A 14,434-nucleotide genomic window follows, 5' to 3' on the forward strand; every position below is an offset into this window, starting at 1 on the left:
GAAACCAAGTACATCAATCCCCGTCATACCAGCTGCCATGTAAGGCAGTCAGTGCCTAGGAAGGACGGGCTCTCTGACCCCTCAGAGCCTGCGGCAAACACAAATCTCTACCGTCACCGAGCTCTGAGTAAACCAGGCAACTACCCAAGCCACTCGGACACTCTGCTTAGCACCGCTCCCAGATCACTGCGGACAAAGCCTGAAGAGCAATGAATTTGTTTTCTGTGTGTTGTTCAGTTAGGTCAGGCCCCCAGAGCCTCACAGAAAAGACATGTCTGCATCCCTGCTGGCTTCAGGGCCTCAAGGTCAGCAGTGGGCTCTCCAATATTAGAAGGGGTCCCATCGGCCCAGCCTGTGCTCCAAAGGCTTCCAGACACATCTTCCTGGACCCAGAAGCCCTCTACTTGCTCATGGGGGAAGGGGAGAGGCAAAGAGAGGATCCCCATCAGATGATCCCGCAATCCCTAGGAGATACATGTGTCCTTCGGAAGCCCCTGCCTCCCGTCCTGCTGCAAAGCTGGCCAGGCTGCCCCAGGGCTCACATGCATGTACATAGCAGTCCCCAGGACATCCCCCTCACTCAAGACAGAGCCGTGGGAACTGCATGCTGAGAAACGAGGTCAGTGCTTTCTACGTCACCACGGGACACCAGCAGATCCCAGGTGTTTGCTAGAAGCACCAACTCCACCACGGTCCCATCACCTCCTCTCCCTCGTCTGCAGGCGGAGGCTTTAGCAACATTGCTGCCATAGCCCCACACCTGTCCGTGGGCCCACTCACTCTCCATGACCCCCCCGACCCTTCTGGCGTCGCTAACCTGCAAAGAAATAGACTGGCAGCAGAAGAGGTAAGGCTCCCATGCAGACAGAGCTCAAGCAAACCCAAGGCAAGTTGCCATCCCATCTCCTGGGTTGTCTGAGGCCCAGCGTGTCCCGAGGTATGCTGGCTCCACAGGCATGGTCCCCCCAGCAGGGGACAGGGACAGACCAGCGCTGCCGGCTACCACCTGCCAATCACTCTGCCCATCGATGCCTGGCTGCCATCCCTGTTCTGTAGACGAGGAAGCTGAGACCCAGGCAAGCCCGCAAGTGGCCTCCACTGCACGGCCTTCCCACCAGGGAGACTCCCTGGTCCCCCGGGGTCTGCTGTTCCTGATCCACAGCTGCTCCCTCGGCCGGCGTGGCTAGGTCTGGGAGTGGCCATAGGAAAGGGAGCCCGAGTGAGCCCTCAAATCCAGACCCGTGCACATGCGACGACTCCCCCTGGCTATTTCTGTGACGCTTCAAAAGCACACGCCCTAAACAGAGTCCACAGCCCTCCCTTCATAAGAGCCAAAACCCACCCCCGCCTCTGCCTCATCTGCCCACACCCTCTCTCCCAGCCCCCCATCCAGGCCGGGTAACCTCCTGACTTGTACGCTGAGGACGCCTCCCAGCCTCTGCTCTGACCTCTGGCACTCCTGCTCCATACCGGAGCCAGTCACCTCGGTGTGCAAAGCCGACCTGTCATGGCCGGCTGTCCTCCCGTCCCTCGGCCTGCTCAGCAGCCCATGGCCTCTGTCCTGTGCTGCACACTCACCCTTGCCTTCAAATGTCAGCCCAAGCCTGCCCTACCACGTCCCACAGCACTTCTCCCCTGGGCCAGCTGGCTCCCCAAGTGCAGGAACCACTGTCCTAGGGCCAGCTGCCCCTTCGTGCTGCCTGTGCAATCCTTCGAGGCGAGGAGCGTGTGCGAGGGAGGCTACACCCGGAGCACCAACGAGCCTACCATGCACTCTGCCCATGGGCCCCCAAGACCAGTGTGATGGGAGAGACACTGGGGATCCTTGGCAAGGACAACCTGCACCCTCAGAGCCCCACCGCCAGCTAACACAGACTGACAGGTTCTAGGAGGACAGCTCCCAGCAAGAGCTTCGGTGGCCCTTCCCTAGGCAAGAGACTGATCAAGCAAATGGAATCACTGGCCAATAAAAACAGACTTCCTGAGTACAGGCCTTGTTATGTGGAGTTAATGGAAATCATTAAAGCAAGCCGTCTGGAACAGGTTCATCTCCTCTGGGGTGGAGGGACTCAAGGATTAAGGGTGGAGAAAAGGCGCCTGGTCCAGTGACCCGCGTGCACGCTGTTCCCAGCCCTCCAGGGTCCTGTGCTCCTGTAATGAACCCCATCGGTGGGCCACAGCTAGCCGGAGCCCCGCAGCCCTTCCAGCCATCACCGAACCTGAGGGTGGCCTCGGGGACCTCCAAACTCTGCCGAGAGGACAGCACCTGCCTGTCCCCTGACTGCACGACCTCCGCACGAGGAAGCATCAGGTGCCTTTAAGAAGCCGGGCTCTCAGCGAGCTGGGCACCAGAGCATCCGATACGGCGCAGCCGCGGTTCAACGAGAGAGGCGCTGGAGGCCAGGGAGCTCCATCCGCTTCCAGCGCTTGCGCGACGAGGTACCAAAGCCAGCAGCGCCAGCAGCCCACGAGAGGGGAAGCCCACGGCCGGCGGAGCAGGAGAATTCTCCCCCGTCTGCCCATCACGTGTTCTGAACACTGAGCCACGTGAACAAGCTGCTTGTTCACATGAGGGTCTCCAGTCCCTTAGGATCTGAAATCACTCGAGCTGCCGCACAGCGGTTTCCCGAAGGCCACAGAAAACCCCAAGTCCACTTCCCCATCCCCTGAAGCACAGGCATCCGTGCCTGGCTGCCTGGCATCCCCACCACCGTGGGCAGATGCGCTCTCAGATAAACACCCCACTCGTGGCAGCAAAGGAAGCTCAAGACGACAACATCCAGAGTCCAAACGGAAGAGGAGCGCGCAGGTACCTGTGAAGAACAAGCCAGTCTCGGAGGCACCGACCTGATGCTCCCTCCTCGCCGAGTACGCCGCCTGTTACACGAAGCAGACTGGGGAGCATGGCGGATGCGGCCAGCTCTCCTGCCCCAACGTCAGCACAGGCTTCTCTGCCGGCTCGGCCAACCCGCCCGCTGCGGCAGAGCCAGCAGCCCCCCACAGTGCCTCCCCCACTTCGTCTTGGCTCCAGCTCCGGACGTGAGAACAGCAGCCTTTCGCGCACCCACTCCCCGAGGGCAGCCGGCCGCTTCCAGGATGGAGGTGGTCACCTGTGCACGCCACGTGCTGGGTCCTCTCCACGTGGGCCGCTGACCTGGAGCCTGGACCCCTGGCACCTGGAGGAGGCCGAGAAGAAACAGGAGAACGCAAGGAAGAAGCTGGTGGCAACTTCTCAAAACTTTCATTAGAGGACATTACAAATGTGTGCGAGTAACAGCTACAACACGACAGGCTCCCACGTGCACCGAGGTCCAGCCACCCTTGTTTCTTCTCATCTGCCACCTGCTGTCTACCCCCAACTCAATTTGTTTTACACCTATTTTATACCATAAATTTTACCTCAAAACAACTGTACCTAAGACCGGGGTCACAGGACACTGATAGGTCCATGACCACGTCCCTACCGAGACGGCACTGCCTGTATCCCCGCGGGCTCTGGCCGGTCGCTCCCCAGCCAAGCCCTCGACGCCAACTTCAGGCAACCACCGTGCTGGGGACTTGGGGACTTAGCTCTGCCTCTCTGAAACATTTTTTTTTTTAATTTCAATCGCTTTCTCTTTTCCATTCCTCCTTGATTTGCATAGGTCTCTAACGGAACGCTATCATAGAAAGCCGTCTGACAGCCAACCTTGCCATTCACGTAAGTCAGACCACCATCCTGGACCCCCAGCCCCTTTACAGGCCCGCACTGTCACCACGGTCACCGGGCTGGGAGTCCCCACACTGGGAGAAGTGAGCGCTAACAGCACTCAGCCACTGGCTGGTTCTTAAACTACAGAAACAAGATCCCCCCTTTCCGCAGACTTCCGGGTGCCTCCAGGTCCTAGAGCAAGGGCGGCAGCAGGGCCTCGGGCAGCAGTTCCGTGCACCTCTCACCCTCGGCTTCATGGCAACAGTGTCCTTCCCCTCTTTGCCCTCTGCACTCGTTCCCTCCACACGCTTGGGTGCATGTTCACACACACACAGACAACTCTGTACTCCACTAGACCGACCCGAATTCACTTTTGAGTGAGGGAGGGTAAAAATGACAAAGGAATGAGATCTCTCCAGGCAATTTCCCCACAAAGGAGAGTGAACCAAGATCTCTCCCAGCACCTACCCCACATCCCACTCTATGAGCCGGGTGGAAGGAGAGCAGAGAGTCTGCCAGGATCGTCGGCACGCGCGCCCCCATGGGCCCTGGGTGTGCTGGGTCAGTGCCACAGCAGGGCCAGGAGACCCGTGGAGGCGGCCCTTGCGGCAGGCACCTTGCTGTCTGCCACTCCGCCCTCCCTGGCTTCCGCCAGCCAGCCTGGCTCTCTGCAGGTAAGGGCCACAACTGCTCCAAGCCAAACTGCTGCCTGAGCAACTGGCCTGCTCGCAAGCCCCAATGGCCAGATGAGCAAGAGTCGGCCATCCCGAAGCCAGACACACCGGATGATTGAAAGCACGTGTGAAGGCTTCTTCCTGGGCCAGCAGCACAGCAGCGGTCTGGAGCACGTGGTCTTCCAACAGAGGGTCAGGAATGCTAGACACAAACCGTGGGCACATCTCCCAGGCCGCAAGCCAGTGGCAGTCCACAAGAGCCACCCCTCTGCCACACAGGCTCCCCCTTCTGCCATCGTGTGACTCAGGAAGAAGTGCAGACATTTGCTCGCAGTGGCCACCTGCCTGCTAGGCCCTCAAGCACAAGCCTGCACAGAGTCCATGAGCACGGGCCACCTGGCGGGGCAAGAAAATCAGGCTCCTGCCCTGGAAGGGCCACTAAATCCAAGCCCCAGAACAGGTGTTCCAAGGGACAGCCACATGGAGGGGGCCATGCCCAGTGTGCAGGCAGACAGCCCTCACGGCCTGACAAATCGAGAAGGCAACTATCCCCCTCACGGTCCCCCAAGCTGCATGTGTGCTGCGAGGGGGTCCATGCACCTTCTGCCTGCGACTGTTTCATCTGTGAGCGTTAGCAGCCAAGAAGGGAGAGAAGGACATGTCCATTCCTTCTAAAGTGCCGCCTTGGCACTTGTCTCCCCTCTACAGACCAAGGCCCAGTGATTCAGAACAAGTGCGACCCAAGAGGGCTGACCCAGACCACTCTCCCACCCCCCACCAGCTCTCCCAAAAAAAAAAAAAAAAAAAAAAAAAAAAAAAAAAAAACCAGCACTCCCACCTCCCCCACCACCAGCTCCCGACTCCTGTGATAGAAAGCCTGAGGACAGACATTCTGCAGGAAGACACGCCTGGACCACGAGAGGGACCCAGCACAAACAGGAGGTAGACATTCCACATGAGGACATGCCCGGGCCATGACAGGAACCCAATACAGGATATGCAGAACATGCTCATGTGTGGAAAGTACTTTAAAACGGAGTTTCAAGTCCCTGCACTTTAGGCCACACAGTTGACACCACCATGAGGGGACAGAGAGCACCCCGAGGCCACTGAAGACAAATCCATCATGGCCTCTGTGGAACTAAACCATTGTGAAGACGTCAGGGCAGGAGGAACCACTGACCAGGGCCCTACTGCAGGCCAAGGGTCTCCACTCCTGCTCCCCGCCACCCACCAGCCCAGGGCGGACCCAAGGCAGGTCAAGCAAGGAAGAGCAAGGGATCCGGAACAAGGCCCCCTGGTCCCACCTGCGCCCCACAGACTCTGAGCCAGCAGCGCCAAATCCCAGGGGGTGGCCGCCGACGCTTGCCTCCACCCCAGCGGATTCGCCCTAGCACCTACCCACGCTGGTGCTCGCCTCTCCCTGTAGCTGGGACGCCGTTTCCCCTTCCCCCCTTCCCCTGCCTCCTCCCCATCCTCGGGACTCCCACGTGGGAGGGCACCGTTTCTGTTAGACAAGAGCCCATGTGTGGCAGCAGCCAGAGGCTTGCGTTGCTGGGGCCGGCACACACTGGATCTGCAGAAAAGCCTGCTGAACTGGCCCAGACACGGTCCCCACGGCCCCCAGAGCCTGAAGGCCGCGCAGCGCCAGAGCCACAGCGTGGACAGTGCAGAGCGCCAGTGCGCACCTCAGCGCTCTATCCGAGATGCCCAAAGGCAGACAGCACAGCTAAGGACAGGGAGGTCCGGAAAGAAACACCGGAGCAAAGCACAGTCACCTGGCCCTGTGCTGACCGGCATCTGTTCTTCCAAGGACAATCCCATTTGGCCTCTAAGAATATGGACCTGTCCTCTTGCCAAGGCTCTGCTGCACGGACACGTGGCCTCCCAGTCACTCAGTGCTCACCAGGCCGGCTGCCCTCCAAGCCTCGGCCCCCGGCTCGTGTCGGCAAAATCTGAACCCATGTTCCCGAGCAGCCACCCATGCGTGAGCCCTGGGGTGTGGCCACCGCCTGACCCTGGACTCCGGCAATTCAACACTGAGAGCCACCTGTTCTGCCCTCGAGAGGACAGGAGCCCTCTAGCTTCGCACATGAATGACACTGGCCATGAGAAAGGTCATCAGCGCTCAAGGCTGCGTGCATGTCACCGGGGGTGAGCACTCCTCACGGCCACGAAGCTGACATCCGAGGGTGAGGAAGCCCAGAGACAACGCTGCCCGAGTAACCCTTTCACCGCTCCCTGCAGCCTGCCCAGCACACTGGGCCTCCGAAGGCCACGGGGGTCACTGGGAAAACAAGCAAGGCTACCCCAGAGGAGGCCTCCAGCTCTGCTGCTCACGCTGCAGTCCCTCCCCACATCCTCCCCACAAGCCCTGCAGTGCAGCCCCCAGTGCCCTCTCCCCTGCCTGGGGATGGGGGGCCGGGGTACGGACGAGGGAGGGCCATGTCCTCCCGCACCCCTGGGAGGACTTCAGTAAAGCGTCTCCAAGTCTGCAGCAACTGGACACGGAGATGTTCCTCTCTCTGACATAATCCCCTGAGAACCCAGCACAGCCTAATTTGTCTAAATCCTTCTGCTATCTGGCTTTAGACTCTTTAAAACCAATTCAAAAGGAGGTACAGAAGTAGAAGAGCCGTATCTACAGAGCCGAGTAAAGCCCTCCAAAGCGCTTCGAGCGCCGAGCACAAAGTGCGGAAGCACAGACGCACTTCCATCTGGGACCAGCCTCGCCATCTGCGGGGCCCGAGGTGAGCACACGCAGGGGACGGCCCCCGAAGAGCTGGGCAGAGCTCCTCTGGGAAAGTGCGTCCCTGCTCCCATTCCCCACAGGGCTGCCAGCACGGCCTGCCATGGGCACGCAGACAGAGAGGGGCCAGGGCTATGCCCACACCAGGGCCGGGCCACCCTCCTGCGTCTGGAAGTGCCAGAGCTGGGCCCGCAGGGGAGCCGGCCGGTCAGGGACACTGCTCCCTCCACAGCTCGCTGCACACACCCACGTCCAAAGCAGACACCGGCCAGTCGAAGGCACATCTGAAACCTCACTGGGGAGCCGGGGACGGCCAGGGGCTGCCCCCTGGACCCAGGACGGGGCTGTGGCTGAAGGGTGGCAGTTGCCGAGAAGCTCTCTACTACACGTGTCCTCGGATCCCCCAGAACACAACAGCATGAATACCAGAGGCGTCTTGTCGCCGCAGCCAAGCAGGCCAGAAAAGGGCTCGTCCTAAGTCACGACAACCACAGACACAAATGCACAAAGACAAAGCAGTCCTAACACCCTCACGACTCACTCGTCAAACGTTTCTTAAATGCCACTGGCCGCGGTCACTCAGTGCTCACAAAGGCCGGCCACCCTCTCAGCCCCCAGAGCATCTGCAGACGAGCCCCTGCTCTTACTTCACAAGACTGAAGACGGCCGATCATCAGTAAAGAAATCAAACACATCAAGGCAGAAAGAAGCTGGGGACTCAGGCGCCAGGAGGACGAGCTGCTAGTTCAGGCCAAGAGTACATCCCAGAAGCACCTGCTTCCACTGAGGCACAGGGTGGTGATGGGCTCCCAGGTCTCCGGACCCGCCCGCACACCTCCGGGGGCCACCGGGGCCGGAGCCCAGCACAGCACTGGGGTGCGGGCCTGACGGAAAACCAAGGGTGGGTGAAGGCGCCTCGTCAGGGCCGAGGCTCCAAGGCAACAGCTCTTGGCAGAGAAATGAGTGAGTGAAGGAACAACGGCAAGGCTCATGGCTGAGGCCACAGAGGTGAAGCCCTCGCCCTCCCTCCTCCTCCTCCAGACCGCACAGGAAACCGAACCAAGACCGAGATGCGGGACAGCCCGGCCACCCTCCCAAGCACCAGCATCACCTGGTGTACTGACGGACCCAACACCCAGGTGATCGCAGGTGGCGACCATAGTAAGTGGGGTCATAATAGGGTCCGGGCTGGTCGATGAGATGTTCTCTTAGAAGGAATCATGCGCTCGGCCTCACTGGCCAGGGGAGACTGACCCCCAAGACCGGTCACCTGGCCAGCCGACAAGTGCTGCAGGGAAGCGTCCTGGTCAGCATCTGGTTCCTGTGCTCACTGCAGGTGACAGGTCAGCAGTTTTGGGGGCACAGCCGCCAAGCTTCAACAAAACCTGTCCATCTTTCAGCCTTCCTGGCGCCATCAATCCCGTCAAACCTGCATGCTTCCTGACAGGCACTACGCCCTCCCAGCCGGACTGAAACCAGGCCAGATTTGGGCACAAAGGAACAGGGGAAGGAGCCAAATCACAGAGGCGCACCCGCCACCAGCAAACTATTTCCTCCATAAAATGAGAGGCTTGACTCCAGAAGCCCTCCACATGCATTCCATGCCCATTTAATAAGGCTCCCCCAGTGGGAACTGCTCCACACGCTTGTTAAAAGCCAGCCCACTGGAGGTTCCTGCCCTCCTCGCTGTGCCGTGGCTCCAAGGTGAATCTCTGCTGAGACCTTTGAAAGCATACTGCCCAACTAAGCAAGGCCACTCGTGTGCCAGGATGGAAACATAACATTTCTGGAGGGCCATTTAGCACCATCTGTCCGTCTCAAACACATATGTCTTTTGAGATTAAAAAAACCTACTTCTAAGAATTTGTCCAACCAGTACGGCACTGCTTGCACTGGAAGCAACTGAAGTGTCCATCATCAGGGGCCTGAGGTCACTCAGAGCTCGTCCACTTCACACAACAGCGTACAGCCCTTCAGCTCAGGAGAGAGCTCCGTGCTGGTGCAGAAGGACTGGTGGAGATCAAGTGACTAGATGTGCAGAATCTGGACCGAGCACCGAGTCGGGAGGGCGCATACAGAGCTTGCCACATGAGCACGCACCAGGCAGTGCCCAGACTGGGGGGACAGGTGCCCCTCTGGGGCAGCCCTGAGCCCCTTCTCTGACAACAGCACCCTAGGCACGAGAGCCATGTGAGGGGAACCAGGCAGTGGTGGCACAGGGCGAGGGCAATGGGGGGCCTGAGGAGCTTAGGGGGTGGGCCCCATAAAAGGAAGGCTTTATAAAGCGCACCTCAGCACCCTGTCCACAGCCTGCCTTTGTCCACGGGTCGGCTTCACGGACGTGGGATGCACAACTGACCCCAGCAGCTGCTGTGACAGCCAAGGGCAGGCAACTTCTGGCCCACTGTCAGGACCCCTCTCGCTCCAATCATGTCCCAACCACTCACCTGCGGGCCACTACAGTCATTTTCGCCTTTGTGAAAACTCCAAATAAAGGGCATCACACGGAGGGGCCTCCAAGCGTCCAGCGTGAGCAGGACTCACGTGCGCACAGCAGTCTGGCCGGCCCCGTGGACACGCCACACTCCATGAGCCCGCGCCCCTGCTGACAGACACGTCTGTTGTCTTCATGCTTCGGCTCTTAGGAATCAGGCCGCTGGGAACATTTAGGGACAGGTCTTTGAGAGGTCACATCTTCATTTCTCTTGGCTAAGAACGCAGGATGAAACTGCGGGGCCTGTCGTAAACATACAGGAGAAAGCTGCCAAACAGTTTCCCGCGCGCCAAGCTGCCTTCCCCTGGCCCCTGCAGCGACCACACGCCGCCGCTGCTCACACCGTCCCGGCCGCTCTACTGGGCCAGCCGCAGCAGCTCATGTGACCTTCGCCTGCACCCCCGAATGACAGTGATATGGAGAGGCTGTCATGTCCTCATTCCCGTCCACAGACCCTCTTCTGTAAAGTTTCCTGTTCAACATCTTTCGCCCAGCTTTTAAAAACCGGCTGTTGTCTTCCTCACTTGTGAGAAGGCTTCACAAATCCTGGATACACATCTTCGGTCAGGCCTGTGTATGCACTGCAAATGCTTTCTCCCTCCTAGAGCAGGGTTTGCCTCTTCTTTGTCCCAACTGTTCTTTCCAGGAACAAAGGTAGTTTTTCATTTTGGCAAACGTTAAGTTACCAATTTTCTGCATCTGTGGTTCATGCTTTTGTGTCCTAACCTTCCAGAAGCCTTGGTTTTCACCCAGGTAGGCGTGCGCCCCACCAGTTCGATGCTGGACGGTGCGAGACGAGCATCTGCATCTGACCGTACAACATCCCGCTGCATCAGCACCGTCTGTGCAAGCCTGACTCTCCTGCTGAATGATCTCATCACCTTCACGGAAACCAACAGACTCCATACTTTTCAATTATTCCTGAACTTTCTGGTCTTTTCCATTGACGGGTATGTCTATCCTTATGCCACTACCGCACCGCCTTGACCAATACGGTTTATAGTATATTGAAATCAACCTTTGTAAGCCCTTGGGTTTTTTCAAGAACAAGTCTATAAAATTTTGGAATCAGTCTGTTGGTTTCTACCAAAATGTTTGCTGGGACTTTGGCTGGGATTGCACTAGACGTATGGACCTACTGTAGCAAACCGGCACATCAACAACACGACTCCTCCAATCCGCAAGCACGGCAGTTCTCTCCGGAAGACCTTACACTTTACGGCACATGGATTTTCGCTGACTTTATCCTCGAGTATTCCTCGTTTCTGAGGCTACCGTCAGTGGCCTGTACTTCCAATTGCTGGCTACCAGCACGCAGAAATTCAGTCCACCTTTGTATGTTGTCTTTGTAACCAGGAGCCTGTTAGACTCACCAAGTCCAAGTGGCTCTTTACAGATGCCCTGAGATTTCCCAAGTGCACAATCACCTTGTCTCAAACCAGAGGCAGCTTTACTTCTTCCTCTGTCCCCCCTCTGCCCTGGCCCGCACTGCCACTGCGACAGACGAGGACGGGGAGAGGGCGTGCGAGCTGCAGGGTCGGCAGGCGCTGCTCCAGGGCGGCCCCTTCCGCTCCTACTTTGCTCAGAGGTTTTCCTCATGCAAGGGTGTAAAGCTCTCACAAATGCTTCTGCATCCATTGAGATGGTCACGTGTGTTCCTCTCTAATCTATTAAAACAGTGAGTCACACGAACTAGTGCTCTAAGGGGAGGCACCCTTCTGTTGCTGCAGGTGCTCCCTTCTGCTCCATCTGTCCCCCCACCCCCCACCTCTCTGTTAGTCCTTCTCCAGGGCCCCAGACAGTCACATCCAGGCTGACACGGACGCAGAGAGTGTCTCCTGGCATCCGCCTCCAGCACCTTCAAATCCTTCCCCACCAGGCCGTGCTCCCACGACAAAGCTCTCTGCACCCGGGCACTCTCTATGTGCTGCTGAATCCCTCGCTCAGCTTTTAGAGCCCTGCGATGAGGACATTCATGTATCACACCCGCCCGCCCTCCTCCCCACTGCGGGCTCCCCTGGGTGCGCGGGACCCCACCCAGCCTAGCGCAGGATTCCCTCCCACCCAGGACTCTCCAAGTCCTAAGGCACACCTGCCTCTAACCCAGATGCCCCACATGCTGGAGGCGGGTGTCCAGCAACATCCAGGTGAGCAAGCCTGCCCGGCAGGTAAGGAAACAGCCCAGGGGCTTCCTTACTGGTTTACACTGCCGGACCCACCTTGGCCAACTTCACCCAACTGTCCTGAAACCTCTAGGCTCCTCGGGGCCTAAGAAAGCCCTAACTGGGAGAACGGTGACAAGAGTCACACTGTGTGAACTCCAGGGGGTTTTGATCTCCCCAAGTGTCAGACCTGATCTATGTACCCAGCCTCTGCTAGGCCACGGGGCCCTCCGAGAATCTGCGAAAAGCCACAGCCCTGCGCACAGAGGACAGCCCGTGCAGAAATTATCTGGTCTGAAACACCAGAAGCTCACAGACATCAAGCATTTAAGGATCATAAAGAGACCAGTCAAGAACAGGGTAGGTGTGGGACAGCCAACAGCGGCCGGCCAGCCACCCACGGCTGCACAGCAGGACTGTAAGGCCACAGACCCCTCACACCCCTGCTCCTCTGGGCCCCGGCTGTAGCACGTGAGTCCCACGTGCAGCAGCAGAGGACCAGGAAGAGCTGCAGGCAGCAGGTCTGGGGCCAGAAATCCACACGTACCCCACGGCTCTCAAGGTGGAGGGATCAGGATCACGGGGGAGGGGGTGCCACCTAGTGGCAGCAGCCCTCAAAGCCCAGGAGACACGGGACATGGCCCAGGGCCGGTGGTAGAGACACGTGTCAAGTGAGTGCCTTCAGCCCCAAAGTGACAACACTGCCTTGGCCTAAGGGCCAAGAGACTCAAACCCGCCAGGTCAGAAGGCCTTCCCTGCCCCTCCAGCTCCTACTTCGAGGGCATCTGCCGGACTCCAACCCACTGCCCTCTCCTGGAGCCAGCTGATGGTGCTCTGGGGGAGCGGGCCCCCAAACTAGCATGCACCCACACACAAACATGTTTCCATGGGGAGAAGGCAATGTTCTAGAAAAGTCCTTCCATGAACAGATGTGGAAGATGAGACACAAGATACCTCCCCACAACACATGAGGGCCAAGCTGGGGCCAGACATACACCCAGCCATTGTTCAGCAGGGTCTGAGCCAGTCCTCTCATCCCCTGCCCTGAACGTGGCAAGGGTGACGGAGGGCATCCATCCTGGACCCACTCAAGGCAGATCTACCTCCAGCCACCCAGACAGCGGTCTCAGAGCTCCTGACCAGTGCTCACCCTTCCCTCCCATGTCCCTCCTACAGGGACCCCAACTTTTCTCTGTGCCCTATCTTCCTCTGAACGTTTCCCATCCCATATTCGGTTTCACTAGATGTGGGCTCCTACAAGTCATCCTCCCCACAGAAGTCTCCAACTGCCCAAAACCTAGCAAAAAAGGAGAGCCAAATTCCTCCTCACAGCACTCAAGGTCATGCACGACTCAGGTCCAGTGCCCAGCAGGCTGATCCACTGGGCCTGGGGAGTCTGCGTTTGTACTCAACGCTCTGCACGGCTCTGACGACAGGCAACACACAAGTCTGTGACCCACCAACTGTTACATGACACACACGCACTCCCTTCATGGGGCAGAGTGGCAGGAGGCAAAGCCTGCCCAAGCACCCTACTGGGGACAGGAGGGGTAAAGAGGAGGAGCTGGAGTTTCCAAAGTGCCCCCAGAAGGGACCAGGGACAGGGTGACAAAGCACATGAAACAAAACCTGCCCCCTACAGGACCTCCAGCCGCTCAGAAGGGACACGAGCACCGCTCTGCAGCATGAGCCACCGCTGCAGCGTGTGACCATGTCACCACACCCACAGCGAGGCCCGCGCTGCATTCCCAGCAGCAAGAAAACTGGCCCAGAGCCAGGCACAGGCTTGAAGAGGGGCCCACTTCTCAGGAGCCGGCAGGACACCAGCCTCTGCTCTACACAGTCCGCTCTCCCACCACCGACCCCGACCCGTCACGTCTGACAGCCCTCCAAACACCCTCTTCCTCCCCCTCCCCCGGGCCCGGCCACCAGGTGAACACACGACACGCACAAGCAAGTGACCAGGCAGATGCCCGGCCCCAGCTGGTGGTCAGCTCCCCACACACCAGCCACACTCAGGGGAGGCCCTCTGGTTGGAAGTGAGACCAAACGGCTGGAGGAGTAGCCGCACTTCCCATCCGGGCCAGAGATGGCCACCAGCTGTGCCCCAGCCCCAGGCCTGACTGATGGTGAGCGCTTTGTGGCCCACGCTGGGAGTTCAGACACGCCGCAGCTGGGCCGATCGGGCACGCGTGAGCCTCTGATCTCCCGCACAAGAAAGAAGTCACGGAAGCTTCTCTTCTGACAAGCCTCCCTGGGAGCAGGAGGGAAGCTTTCCGGTGAGCTAATAAGCGCAGAGAGCAGGAGGAAGCACAGAACAGTTAGGCCCCGCTGGGCCAGGCCTGCACGAGCCTGGGTCCTGCAGATGCGGTTCAAGTGTGAACAGCAGCCTCGTCGGTCCTCGTTGGTCCGCTGTGACTCAGCCAGGCAAAGAGACGACAAGGAGGCATTTTCAAGGGATGCACAGAGGCATCAATAATGCTGATCGGAACTGCCACAGGTCCCAGAACCAGCAGCAGGACAGTGTCATCACAGGACAGCCCTTTAAAGAAGGTTCTCAATCTCGGCCCAGTTTCCAAGAGCAGCACAAAAGACAACCGAGAAGCTGCAGTCTTAAAGTCACACAAGCGGACAAAACCAAAGGCTCTTGCAACACCACAGCTC

At 58.8% G+C, this 14,434-nt stretch overlaps 1 protein-coding gene across 3 annotated transcripts in view; it reads right to left on the bottom strand.

Annotated features, from left to right (window-relative positions):
- Window positions 1-14,434, bottom strand: part of MAD1L1 (mitotic arrest deficient 1 like 1) — a 336,658-nt gene that overhangs the window by 307,283 nt on the left and 14,941 nt on the right. For 2 of the 3 annotated variants that reach the window (XM_034669697.1, XM_034669696.1), the window contains exon 10: window positions 3,111-3,176. The exons of the other annotated variant lie outside the window; for it this stretch is intronic. In XM_034669697.1, coding sequence (XP_034525588.1) covers window positions 3,111-3,176 — 66 coding nt within the window. The remainder of the gene's footprint in view (window positions 1-3,110; window positions 3,177-14,434) is intronic. 3 annotated transcript variants of the gene reach the window in all.

This window comes from Ailuropoda melanoleuca, chromosome 10 (assembly GCF_002007445.2).
Source record: "Ailuropoda melanoleuca isolate Jingjing chromosome 10, ASM200744v2, whole genome shotgun sequence".
NCBI lineage: Eukaryota > Metazoa > Chordata > Mammalia > Carnivora > Ursidae > Ailuropoda > Ailuropoda melanoleuca.